Raw genomic sequence first — 14,831 nt, forward strand, 5'->3', positions numbered from 1 at the left:
ATCAGAAGAAAAAGCACCCTGTAAGACTTATAAAAAATGCTAGGCATTGTTTTTTCAACTTGGGGTCTTAGCATCGGGCAATACCTAATAAAACTTTTTCTTTAACTTGATAAGAGTTATGCTTTCCTTCTTATTTCAGCACCAAAATGAAAGAATAGGCAGACATCTCAGATTTATTGATCTCTCACTGTCAAAGCCATAGGAGTGTTTGGTCTTATGAAAAAAAAGAAAAAAGAAATGCATTTCTCTTATCCTTGCTGGGTCTTGAGCCTATCCTTCTTGCTGCCAAGTGGCCTGAAGATAACCAACAAACATACCAAAATTAAATGACTTTTTGTTTATATCTTCTTTCTGCTCTATTGATGCAGCAGGTATTAATCTGCTTGATGCATTGCTGGGCTGGCGGGGTAGCTCTGCTCAGCTGAGGATGGCAAGAGAAGAACAGATCACTGCCAATCTTGGTAGACACCCAAACAGAAAACAATGGCCTTTCTGTTTCGATTGGCTGCCTCCTGCTTACCCCCTACCAGGGATAGAGCCCCAAACCTGGGCATGTGTGGACGATGCCCACCCATCTGAGGAACACTGGCCAGGGCCCATTTCTCCTTTTTTTTTTTAAAAAAAATTTTTTTATTGATTTCAGAGAAGAAGGGAAAGGGAGAGGAAGATAGAAACATCATTGATGAGAGAGAGTCATTGATTGGCTGCCTCCTGCACACCTCCTACTGGGTATGGAGCCCGCAACCCCAAGCATGTGTCCTGACTGGGAATCAAACTGTGACCCTCTGGTTCATAGGTCGACACTCAATCATTGAGCCACACCAGCTGGGCAGGACAATACTTCTTAATGTTGCTGTAACAAACATTCAATAATAGTCATAGGCAAGCTTTTGAGGATCAAGTTCTTCCCAATTTGCAAGAGAAAAATATTGGCATTTCCCTTTCTCTCTTGGAACTACATAGGGCATTTATTCAATAAACATTTATTTAATAGGGGCTTATTGTAGACCAGGCACTATATTAAGCTAGGGCCTTGAGCCTATCATTCTAAGACTAAGACTAATAGCACAGTCCTTGAGAACCTAACAGTATAAATCAGAGATTAATGAATAAAATACCTCCTGAATACCCTCAAGAGTACCAAAATACTGCCTGAAGTAGAACTATGAAGATTTGAATCCTGACTTTAGAGTAAACATGCTCTCAGAGATTGGGAGTGTAAGTCCAAAACAATGGGTGCTCCATGCTCATAAAATTGGAGACTTTTCTTTGTTTTCTCTTGTATCCTGAGCCTGGATTAGGGCCTCTCAATAAATATTTATTGGTTATCGATTGTACACAGGGCTGCAGCCATGTGTGAACCTTTTCTAGTCTACCTTTTCCTTGCAGTATTTCCTCACATGTGGTCCATTCCATCTTTGACCAGCTATGTCACAAAAGCCATCCACACCCCCAATGTTCCACCCACAGATTCACATCCTGCCCTCTGGGACTTCATGGAACACACAGAACAGTTCCCTCCACTGCTACTTTTTATTTTGAAAATTTTAAGTCTACAGAAAAGTTGAAGGAACAGTACAATTAACACACATATACTTTTCATCTAATCACCAATTATTGATATTTTCCCATATTTGCTCTGTTTTACTTCTTGCTGTGTGTTTTTGTTGTCATGAATCATCTGAGAGTATGTTGCAAACATAAGACTACATCATACCTAACACTTAAGCATATATCTCCTAAAAATAAGAACATTCTACCACATAACAGCATTCCTATTGTACATCTAAAAAAGTAATATTAATAAACTATTATTTGGGTGCTCTCTCACCCAGGCACATGCCCACACCTTTCCCTTCCTCCTCTTCTCCCACAAGCATGCAAATCCTAAACCAGTGGTTCTGAACCTTCTGGCCCTTTAAATACAATTCCTCATGTTGTGGACCCAACCATAAAATTATTTTCATTGCTACTTCATAACTGTAATGTTGTTACTATTATGAATCGTAATGTAAATATCTGATATGCAGGATGGTCTTAGGCGACCCCTGTGAAAGGGTCATTCGACTGCCAAAGGGGTCGGCGACCCACAGGTTGAGAACCGCTGTAAACTCTAAGGGTCCCCAGGAGACTTGCAACCAGGGAAGCAATGGGCAGAGGAGGCTCCTCTGGGCTAACCCCCTGAACCTGTCTCTAGGCCCCCTTTTCTCTGATTCTCCAGTGAGCTGACATCAGTCTCGCCTAGGCTCACTTCTTTCCCATAACATTTCTAGTAAGCCAAAGCAGCCCTGTCTAGTCTCTCTCCTGTTGCTTTTTCTGTCCTAAGCCCTTCCTTGTTTCACTGTCCCAGCTTTAATAAAAGGACTCTCAAAAAAACCCCCAAACCATTATCTAAAATGAAATTCACATTAATATTTTCTTAATTATCCCCAAAGCGTTTTGTTTTAAATATGGATTTTAAAATTCCAGATTAAAAAGAAATTCAGTCTGTTTTTAATCTTGAATATTTTTCCAGCCTTTTTGTATATTTCATGACATTATTTTTCTTTTTTGCCAGGACTACAGCTATATAAGTGCTAGCTAGCTACATGTACTACTGATGCATTATCTGGAAGCACATACTAATGATGATATATAAGTTGACCACTTGATAAAAAATGTGATCATCAGATATTTTTATTGGAAAAGTAATTTCTCCTTTAATAAGTAAAAATGGAATAACATATTTTAAGACAGTGTGAATATCTATTCCTCCAACAACTTTCTGCCCAAGTTTTAGGACCCTCTGATGATTCTTGTCTGAATCAACTATTACATTGAAAATTATAAAATTATGACTTGCCGATTCTATGATTTTTTTCTACATGAATTTTTTAAAAAGCCAATGTGTTAGAATCCATTTTCACTGAGACATTTTTGATACTCAAATTATCCCAGAATTGGCCAGTGGGAGCCTCCTAAAGCTGCCTCCTAGGCCTTCTTGACATGACTCCATTAGTTGAGCATTTCCTATCTTTCTGTCACATCAGAAGTCTAAATTCACTTATACTTTCCCTTTCCCTAGACCTGGAATCAGCCATTCCCCCAAGAATCCCCACTCCCTTTTAGTGGGGGATATTGCATTTATGAGGAATCATTTTGGTGGTCTCTTCTACATGCCAGCCCTCTAAATGTTTGAGGCCAGTTATTTCTCTCTCATACACCTCCCAAAACTTCCACACTTAGGCTAAATTCACCTGATTCCTTATATAGTCTCCTATAACTTAGCTTTGATCTTTATCCTACTCTTCTCTTTCATATTGCCTGTCCCAACTCAGCTGCTATTTTCTATTCCAGGGGTTCCCAACCTGACTATACATCAGAATCACTAGGGAACTTCTTTCATATATAGATTCCCAGGATCTACTCACTCAATGCTTACTGAATGAGAATATCTGGGAGCATGGGACTCTGTGTGTATGTTTTTTAAGCTCCCCAAGTGATATCAACTACTGAACACTTGGATTTTTCGAGGGCTTGTGGACCCAGAGTTGAATACAACATCAAAAGTACAGTCTAGAACTATGACATTTTTGAAATATTGGACACTACAATTCTTTCAATGTAATTAAATCAATGCTGACATTTTGGGGGAAATGGAGGCAATAACATAAAAATTTTGACTCATGAAGAATTTGTGAAGAATTAAATCCTTAAGACTTTTCAAATATATTGTTGTCACATCTCCCCACTTCATGTTCAACTTTTCTTTCAGACCTAAGTGTACATAAGGATTTACATTTGTTCCAATTAAAACTCATATTGCTTTATTCAGTCAAACCTTCAGTATGTCAAAGGTTTTATGGATCCTGACTGTATAATCTTAAGTATTTTTTTACCCTTCCAACTTTATGTTACTCACAGTTAAGTATGCTGTCAAAGTTCTCTCTCTTACATTGTCTTTTTTTCCCCCCATTACTATTTTTTTTAAGTATTAAAAATATCAATTTCACAAACTTTTCTGATTGTAGTAGTGGTCACATAACTGTATCTTTGCCAAAACTCATAGAATCATACACTAAAAAGAGTGAAGTTTAATGTATGTGAATTATACCTGAAAAATATCAGCCTTATACTTCAAATATTCAGCTATATTTCCTCCCCAGATTAGGTCTCACTAACTTATTTTTGATTGACAATTCCTGCAAAATGTACTGCTATTCTAACTAATGGCAGTTTAATGGATTCTGTATTTTTATTCATTGAGATAAATGCATTCTAGGGTTTGATACCTTGCAAAAGCATCAGGGTTCGGTTTACCAAGCCAGTCAACCCAATGAATGAATGCATGATCATCATTTTATCAGTTCCCACAACATAAAATGCAAAGAAAAAGTTATAGAATGTGGAATAAGGAGAAAATAATATTAGAAAAATTATAATCCTTCACAGAACGGGTTTTTAAAAAATCAAATTCTTGCCTAGGAGTGGAAGTTAAACAATTTTCTACTTGTAAGTTTGGCAAAGATTTTAAAAAATACTTTTTAAGGCTGATGAAGATCTTGTAAAACACACTGTCACAGAGTGATTAAGAGACTTAAGTAATATAAGCCATTTGAAACTATCTAATAAGAACTTAAATAATTCAATTAGAATACATATATACTAATAAAAAAAATCTAGAAGAAATTACACCAAATTTTTAGCAGTAGCCAGGTATCTCTAGCTGATAAAAGGCAGACTGTTTTGTTTTTCAAAGTTTTTAAAAATATTTTTTAAAATTTCTATAATGATTCCATGTTAGTTTATATTTAGAAAGAAAAAAAGCAATACATGCTTAGAAAAACACCAGTTAAAGAAAGGGGAGGAAAATAAACCACAAAAGGGAGGAAATAGGGATAAAATAATTTTTTGTGAGGATTTAACAGTCACTGATAGGAATTCTCAAAATAAAATCCTATATAATAAAAGCCTAATATACTAAGTGTCTGGTCGTCCATTCAACCAATCAAAGCGAAATAAGCAAATGATACGCTAAGGCCGCTCAACTGCTCACTATGATGTGCACTGACCACCAGGGGCCAGACAGTCAACCGGTTGACCAATTGCTATGACATGCACTGACAACCAGGGGGCAGACACTCTGACCAGTAGGTTAGCTTGCTGCTAGGGTCTGGCCAATCAGGACTGAGTGAGACGGGCTGGAGATGCCCTGGAGCCCTCCTCGGCTGGCCAACCTTCCGCGTCCCTCCCTGGTCCCGATTGTGCACTGGTGGGGTCCCTCGGCCTGGCCCTCTCGCAATCTGGGACACCTCGGGGGATGTTGGAGAGCCGATTCTGGCCCCATGGCAGAACAACTGGTCACTATGACATGCATTGACCACCAGAGGTCAGTGCGCTCCCATAGGAGGAGTGCCACTCAGCCAGAAGCTGGGCTCACAGCTGGTGAGCACAGTGGCGGTGGTGGGAGCCTCTCCCACCTCCATGGCAGCGCTAAGGATGTCCAAATGCTGGCTCAGGCCCACTACACACGGCCTAAGCCGGCATTCGGACATCCCCTGAGGGCTCCAGGACTGCGAGAGGGCGCAGGCAGGGCTGAGGGACCCCCTCCCCTGAATGCACAAATTTCATGCACCGGGCCTCTAGTATCTTATAAGTAGTTAATAATTTTATTAAACCTGGACTCAGAAAACTATAGGACACTGAAAAAAGGGATAGAGGACAACATAAACAGATGGAAGAACATACCGTGTTCATGGATTGGTAGAATCAACATCATTAAAATGTCCATATTACCCACTCAAAGCAATATATAAATTCAATGCACTCCCCATTAAAATACCAACTGCATATTTCACAGACCTAGAGTGAACTCTCCAAAAATTCATCTGGAATAAAAAAAGACCCCGAATAGCTGCAGCAATCCTGAGAAAGAAGAACAAAGTAGGAGGGATCTCAATACCAGATATCAAGCTATATTACAAAGCCACTGTTCTCAAAACTGCCTGGTACATATAGACCAATGGAATAGAATAGAGAACCCAGAAATCGACCCAAACCACTATGCTCAATTAATATTTGACAAAGGGGGCAAGGGCTTACAATGGAGTCAAGACAGTCTCTTCAATAAATGGTGTTGGGAAAATTGGTCAGATACATGCAAAAAAAATGAAACTAGACCACCAACTTACAACACACAAAAGTAAACTCAAAATGGACAAAGGACTTAAATATAAGACGGGAAATCATAAAAATCTTAGAGGAATCCACAGATAGAGAAATCTCAAGACATATGCTGAAGCATTATCTTCTGATACAGCTCCTAGGGTAATGGAAACTAAAGAGAAAATAAACAAATGGGACTACATCAAAATAAAAAGATTCTGCACAGCAAAAGAAACCATCAACAAAATAACAAGAAAGCCCACTGCATGGGAAAAGATATTTACCAATGTTATCTCCAATAAGGGTTTAATCTCCAATATTTACAGGGAACTCATACAACTTAACAAAAGGAAGATAAACAACCCAATCAAAAAATAGGCAACGAACCTAAATAGACACTTTTCAAAGGAGGACATAAGGAAGGCCAAGAGACATATGAAAACATGCTCAAAGCCACTAATCATCCGAGAGATGCAAATCAAAATGACAATGCGGTACCATTTCACACCTATCAGAATGGCTATCATCAACAAATCAATGAATAAGTGCTGGAGAGGATGTGGAGAAAAAGGAACCCTTGTGCACTGCTAGTGAAAATGCAGACTGGTGCAGCCACTGTGAAGAACAGTATGGAATTTCCTCAAAAAACTAAAAATGGAACTCGCATTTGACCCAGTGATCCCACTTCTAGGACTATATCCCAAGAAACTAGAAACACCAATCAGAAAGGATATATGCACCCCTATGTTCATAGCAGCACAATTTACAATAGCTAAGATTTGGAAACAGCCTAAGTGCCCATCAGCATATGAGTGGATTAAAAAACTGTGGTACATCTACACAATGGAATACTACACTTCTGTAAAAAGGAAGGAACTCCAACTATTTGCAACAGCATGAATGGACCTGGAGAGCATTATGCTAAGCGAAATAAGTCAGTCAGAGAAAGATAAATATCACATGATCTCACTCATTTGTGGAATATAATGAACAACATAAACTGATGAACAAAAATAGATCCAGAGACAGAGAAGCATCAATCAGACCATGAAACCTCGGAGGAAAGGCAGGGGAGGGGAGGGGCAAGGGGGAGAGATCAACCAAAGGACTTGTATGCATGCATATAAGCATAACCAATGGACAAAGACACCAGGGGGTGAGGGCATGAGTGGGGTGGGGGGTATAATGGGGATGGGTGGGTAGGGACACATATGTAATACCTTAATCAATAGAGAAAAAAAATTATTAAAATATTAGAGGCCCGATGCATGAAATTTGTGCATGAGTTGGCCTTTCTTGCCCTGGCTGCTGGCACCTGGGACCTAGGCTTCCCTCCGGCCTCCGGCAGGCACCCGGGACCTGGGCTTCCCTCGCAGCCCTGGCTTCATCCAGAAGGATATCTGGTCTAATTAGCAAATTACGCTTTTATTATTATAGATTTTGTTCAGAGAAATTTCCCTGTAAAGCATCTTTAATGGCGTAGAAAATTCAAATATACAGTAACTCTAAAAGGAATACATGCATTGTTTCCAAACAATATTTTTCAAACGAGAGCTTTATGCAGAATTATTAAATATTTTAAGTTCATACCTTGAAGAACGATGCTCTGGTTTATTTCGTTCGTTGCGATCTGTAAAGTAAGAAGATAGTTACATGCCAAAATGCTCTTTAGAAGCCCTGGAAAAGTTCTTAAATACCAGCTCCCATACCATTATATTTCATAAGAACTGCTCAAAGGTTCCTGTGTCTTCTTCTGTGTAAGGCTGTTCATCAGGGTTAAGAGGGTTTGTCTGACAGAAGATGTAGAAAGGACACAGAGAAAGACAAGCATATACAGTTTTCATGGTTGTTTAAAACTGTCTACTTGGAAAATATATCATTATGTGTATTATTTCATTTCAAAGATCTTTGCTGTTTTAAACACTTTGCTAAAAACCAAAACAAATTTAGCTAAAAGAAAGTAAGGAAATTGAAAAACCACAAATTACTCAGCTCCAAAAAATCATTCCATGAATCATGGTTGGCAAAAACTTCTAACAGGATGAGGAGGGGAAAAAATCAGCAGTCAGCTACAGCAACATCTGCAAATACACTAAGACCAGTACAACCTCATCCTTAACTCTCTATCACCCAGAGCGAGTTGGATTTCAATGTTTGAAAGATAATTGTCTAATGTGCTTTAGGGCAGTGGTTTTTAACCAGGGGCGATTTCACAGTCTATCCTCCAGAGAACATTTGGCAATGTCTGGAGACATTTTTTTTATTGTCACAGCTAGCATCTAGCGGGTACAGATCAGGGATGCTGCTAAACTTCTATAATGCACCCTACAACAAAGAATCATCTCATCAAAATGTCAACTGTGCTAAGGTTGAGAAACCCTGCTTGAGGGTAAGAGACAAAAGCTGACTGCTTAACGTTTTCAAAAACTGTCTCTTTGGGATGCTGTAAAATGTTATCAATCATCTTTAAGACTATTATACACAAGATAAAGAACCACAAAACCCACAGGTTGTCTTTTTCTACTCTGAATAACTTTTTTTTTCCAATACATGCTCAAAAATAAATAAGATCAGTGGTAAGGGAAAACTAACAACAGAAAGTAAAGTGTAAGCCACAATAAAATCCTATGCAATGTTGTCAAAATATAGTTTTCTAAAGTATCTTCTAAATTATTACTAACATAATAAAATTTAACCCTAAAAGAAAGAGTAGACAGGAATTCTTTTGTTCCCCTTAATTTTATTGCTGGTGGAGCAGCATAAAGATAATGAGAATATACTATAAAACTTCTGGAGAGAATTATGTAAGAAAAGGAATCAGATTTACATAGTTAAATGTATATATCGATTCTTTCTGAATGGTTCATGATAATTAAGAAATGTTTTCTAAACCAAAAAGTCAGTACACAGAAAAACACTGTTGTCTGAAAGACTAACAAGGAGGAAGACTCGCAATAAAACATGTTTGTTTAGATATAATGCTCTCCCAAATGCACACTGTTAATATGCCTCTGATTCCAATTTCTCTTGACTTAGTGTCACTGCCACTTTTAAAACTTTTGTTTTAGTTTAACTTGGTTTTACCCTGCCCTTAAATAAAAATACCAGGGTTTTTCACTGTTGAGTATTAAAAATTTAGTCACAGAAATACAGCACACATTTTAACCATATTTTCAATCATTCCTCTTTAGCTGTTAGCCTGCTAGTTTTGTTAACAAAAGTAAAGTATAATGTCTCAAAGTAAAGCTAGAAACTGGGTGCAGATCAGATAACAAAGCAACAGCTCTTACCTGTGGCTAACGATGAGCTCAAAGTCTGCCCGTAATACCATTTGTTGTGGCTGTGATCCTAGTTTCCTACAGTTTACGCAGGCATGCAATCCCAAACTCCCCCACCCCCCCAAATCTTCCTAGTGGTACAGCACACAAGAGGAGGGGAGAAACAGAGTCACAATGCGTGTAAACAAGACTCAGCATCTGAGGGCTTCCCTGAAGGGCCTGTTCTGATTGGCAGATGTGCTATGACCAGTCTGCACAGCTGGAATGCGGCCACTCAGGAAGCAAATGGCTCGTAGCTCTCCTTCATTCTTGGTTAAAAACAGTAAAGTTTATAGACATTTTATACTTTCTGAATTAAGAAAATACAAATGCCTCCCCACGGTACTTCTCTTTGGAGCTAGTAATTAAAGTCCAAGAAAATAAGTTGATAATCTGTTGAAGGACATTTTAAACATTTCCTCTCAAATTCACTCAGTGTTATATGTGTTACATTTATATGTAAATATGCATACACAGTGTTCGTAACCTATTATTCCTAAATCCCACGTAAATTATCCATTACTCACAATATTCCCATCCTCCACCTCTTAATAATGAAAAACAAATTAAAATACATGTTTTTGATGTGATCTTTTTTCTCAAAGTATACAAATAATTAGACTTCAAATTTTGCCATAAGCCATCTTTTAGCTTGAATACATATAAATATGTAGTGTGTGTATGTTGTGTGTCTGTGTCTACACATATTTTTATATACTAATTTTAAGCAAAGTAATTTTTATGACAGCCAAGAATATTGTGTAATTGTCAAGAAATACACTAGTGGTAATGCTGAATTTCTCGCAAAATAATATGTGGTTGTTATTTTGGTCCAAAAGACAAGGCTGAACAAAACAAAGCACTGAGGACAGATTCAAGATTCTGGGTCTTGCCGATGGTAAAAAACAAAACAAAAATACAACAAAACATTTGGATAAAATCCCCGAAGTAAAATGATAACTGACCTATAGCAAACATGGAAATTTCATCTTGCTCTGTGCAGTGTTATAAGCATATGGATCTTATTTATTTCAAATCAAATACTTTTTGGCACATTCCCCTTCCCATTTTTAATTCAGAGTTTCTAATTTTTAAATAATTAGAAGAAAATATACTTGCAAAGGCTTCCTGAACTTCTACATACTTGGAAATCATATAAATAAACACACTAGCCCAAAGTCTTACCATTTCCACAAAAAAAAATATTTTAGCTCTATATTTAATTTTTTTTTTTTGCAAGAAACTTTTTTCCTCATCACCATTTATCCCCTCTATGCCCTCATCTACCTCCAGCTCCCCCTGCTCCTGCTCTAATTCTAATATTTAGTTGCCAAATCCTGCACATTTACTGTGGACAATGCACTAACTCCATGGGCCCACCAAGCTGAGCATAATGATTCAGGTCAAAGATCAGCAGTACAATCTCAATGTGAAGGTCAGCATGGCTGGATGGCCATGTAAAAGTCTGTTGGTTTTTGCAGCTATATGTATGTCACAGACACATACAAACAGGGCATGAGAGTACTTGCATTCCCTATCCCTACTCATCCATGTCTCCTGGTTAATAAAGCTAATTGAGGAAATGGAAGAATACCCTGCAAGTAGAACAAAGGCAGAAAATAAGGCAGAACAGGTATAAAGGTGTTGGTGGTGATTGTATGTGTGCATATGTGGGGAGAGGTAAAGGAGGCAATGAGGAAACCCACAGTACATCAAAGGGCCTGAGAACCAGGAGAGTGGCAGGAAGCTGCACTGAGTCAGTGATTATGTGTGAGAATGCCACTTTACCCAAATTTTCCTGCCATGATGACTTCTGGTTCTAAGTAGTCTGGTCATACATGATTCTAATGTTTATGTATTTAGGTGGTATGCCACTTAATACAGAAATGGGCCCCTGTTCTGGCAGAGACAGCTTTTTGAGAATGGTTAGACAGATTCTACTTATGTGTAACCACTCAGGGTGACTCTGAATCGAATAATATGACAAACACTTGGAAATGAAGATGACAAAAATGCAAATGCTATTTTTTGCTTTGATTAAAACTAAGAAGAATGGCCAACTCAGAACTTCTGAGAATCTATTGTACGACACATAGGCTTTAATGATTTGGCTTTGATCACTTAACAGTTAAGTCTTAACTGAAGAGAAAATCAAACTCCATTGGGTAAGAACTTACACTGATCATTTAAGTTGGCAGTGAAAGGTCCTAAATTGTTCTTTGAAATTAGCGGAAAGACTCAGTCTACATGAATGAATACACCCAGACACACTTGCAATAGAGTACAAAGTGGTATAAAGGAATCTGTCATGTACAAATTGGAGTACTGAAATCTCTCTTTAGAATGAGAATTATCTATGAGGGGATTCTGCATCACATTCTCAAGCATTACTCTCAAATTGCAGCTTGGGTGTACAGTAGGTCCTCGGGTTATGTCGGAGATCTGTACCTACGGCACGATGTAACGTGATTTTCACTGTAAGTCGGAACCCACCTACATAAGCACCTACATCACTCACGTGGAGCACATACACAGCAGTAATGAAGTGAAACAGTAAAAAAAAATTAAAAGAAAGATAACTCCTGACCTTTACTTGTGATAAATAAATAAAAAAACATAAAGCACATATGTACATACGTCGAAATGACGGAACTTTTTTTTTAAAATAAATAAATGGGAGATGGTGATGTAACCCGAGGACTGTCTGTAAATACAGTATATTAATTTTTTAAAAACGGATCAATCCTACAGTAATGTTTTACACCATTCAGTATTAGCTAAAGGATCCACATAATCTGAAAAGGAATTCTTTGCAGCTATAATATCATTACCTCTTTACTTATAATAAGCAGAATAAATAAACCAATGAATCCGTCCATTACAAGACAAAAGATATCCAGGTTTCTAGACTCTTATTTTGATGACTCTTTAAAAGATAACAAAACTGGATCTACTCAAATAGAACGTAGATGGAATTTTAACTGAGGCCAAAATTTCAGACGCTTTTCTAAAATATTTAAATGGTTCTTATATTTAGGCAGAGAAAATTGCAAACCTATGTCTACTTGAAAAGAAGCTAATGGTCACTCTATAATATTACCGACACCAAGCAATACCTAATCACCTCCCCTTTCTAATTCCATTTCATCATCCTTACTCAGATGGGTTTCCAAACTGATTTTCAGTCACTTTTGAGACTCTCACAGTGACTAGTATATTGCTCTTTTATATGGCAGGTTTTCAATAAATATATTTATTGTTGTTATGTCTTTTGATTTAAAACACCAAGAAATTAAAGACAATTTCTGTGAGTTACCACCACAGGAGAGAAATGAGGCATAATATAGAGAAGTGTACATGCCCTCTGCCCACACTTGAGGGTAAGTGGAAAGCTTGGTCTATAGCACTGTCAATACTGATACCTTTCATTAATTCCAATTATAAAGTGCCTAAACTCATTAAAATGCAGCACCCTCATCACACAGGGAGGAGATATTAGAGATAGAAGCAAAGTTTATTCAATACAGGAGTTATGTTTCAATAAAGAAACAGTTTGTGGAACCCATTTTCTCCTCCTCATACCCACTATCTTTACCTGCACTTTAGGTTCTGATCAGCACTTGTCTGGGCTGTTGTGTCTTGACTGGATTTTCTGGTTCCAGACCCTTTCCCTTCAATTCAGCCAGATAAACCCATGCCTCAGAAAACTGACAAATCACTATATGCCAGAAATTCTGAGAGGATTACAGGAGATACTGACAGGGACATCCTTAGCAACTTGCCTGTGCACAGTGACTGCTCAAAAATGTCAGCTTCCATTATGCCATTAAAAGGCTAGCTATTAACTAGTTGTTGTGACTAGTACTACACTGTAATGATTATACAATTTACTTAATCTCTTTTAACCTCAGTTTTCTCATCTGAAAAATGGGGAAGAATATTATCTTTATAGAGTTTTTGTGAGGATAAATGGATTAAAGGATATAAAGAGCTTAGCCGGAAAATAAATTTTTATTTTAATTGTTACTATTACTCTTACTATCATTAATGTCTAGTTCAAAAACCACCTTCTTCCTGAAACTGTCCCTGACTCCTCTTTCTCTTCAGCATCCTTATACTAATTTCCTATTGCTGCTGTAACAACTTACCACAAACTACGGCTTAAAACAACAAAAATTTATTATCTTGCAATTCTAGAGGCCAGAGTCAAAACAGGTCTCAACTGGGCTAAAATCAAGGTGTCTACAGAGCAACATTACTTCTGGAGGCTCTAGGAGAGAATATGTTTCCTGCCTTTTCCAACTTCTCAAGGTCACCTGCATTCCTTGCCTGTGGCTCCATCTTCCAACAATGGAACATCTTTAAATCTGGCTGACCTCCTCTTCTACTTTATTTTTTAAAATATATTTTTATTGATTTCAGAGAAACGAAGGGGGAAGAGAGAGATAGAAACATCAATGATTAGAGAGAATATTGATCGGCTGCCTCCTGCGTACCCCCTACTGGGTGGGGATCAAGCCCACAACCTGGGCATGTGTTCTTGACTGGAATCAAACCTGGGAGCCTTCAGTCCACAGGCCAACGCTCTATCCATTGAATCAAACCAGCTAGGGCCTCCTCTTCTACTTAAAGGACACTTATGATTACATTGGGTCCCCAGGATAATCCAAAATAATGTTTATGTCAAGGTCAGTTGATTAGCAACCTTAGTTCCTCCTTTCCATGCAATATAACAGTCACAGATTCTAGGGATTAGGACTCAGGCATCTTTGAGGAGGAAGCTTTATTCTGCCTACCACATCCTATCTGAAATCTCACACTATTTTACCACTCACTTGATAGCACACAATAGTGTGTATTATTATTCAAGATTTTAGGCATGTGTCTGTCCACTAATATCTAATCAGTGTGTCTGAGGAAGGCAACCTGTCTTAGACTCTACTCACAATCAGCCCTCTGTAAATGTTTGTTGATAATGGTTATTCCAATGCCCTCCCAATCCCTTTACTGCCCTGCATCCTTTGGGCGGTAGTAGGTTCATTGATATATCTGATATTGCTGAACAATATGTCTTCCTAAGAATTCCCATACATAATTTACTTTTTATAAACACAGTAGTAATTTAAGAGTCACCTTTGTTGTAAAATGATCCACATTTGGTCTAGTTTTTTATCTCAAAGTAGCTCTCATCAAATCACACCACACTTTGGAGGGAAAAAACCAGCACATTTGAATTGAAAGAAGAATCAGCTATTTAATAATGGGCTGCTAGTTCTTTTTAATAATTCTTTCAAATGGTTCAACTGAATCGTTTTGATTGCTGAGTTCAACTAACTATTGAATCAGGCTTTTTATGACTTGGGTTTTTTT

At 37.8% G+C, this 14,831-nt stretch overlaps 1 protein-coding gene across 3 annotated transcripts in view; it reads right to left on the minus strand.

The window, feature by feature from the left end:
• SH3D19 (SH3 domain containing 19) overlaps positions 1 to 14,831 on the minus strand; it is a 179,581-nt gene that overhangs the window by 100,962 nt on the left and 63,788 nt on the right. For 2 of the 3 annotated variants that reach the window (XM_070415304.1, XM_070415303.1), the window contains exon 2: positions 7,735 to 7,774. In XM_070415304.1, coding sequence (XP_070271405.1) covers positions 7,735 to 7,774 — 40 coding nt within the window. Of the gene's footprint in view, positions 1 to 7,734; positions 7,775 to 9,434; positions 9,513 to 14,831 lie in introns of those variants that run through there. The other variant, XM_070415306.1, reaches the window with a different exon arrangement.

Source organism: Myotis yumanensis, unplaced genomic scaffold, assembly GCF_028538775.1.
Source record: "Myotis yumanensis isolate MYYU_CA2020_CCGP unplaced genomic scaffold, mMyoYum1.0.hap1 SCAF_5, whole genome shotgun sequence".
Taxonomy (NCBI): domain Eukaryota; kingdom Metazoa; phylum Chordata; class Mammalia; order Chiroptera; family Vespertilionidae; genus Myotis; species Myotis yumanensis.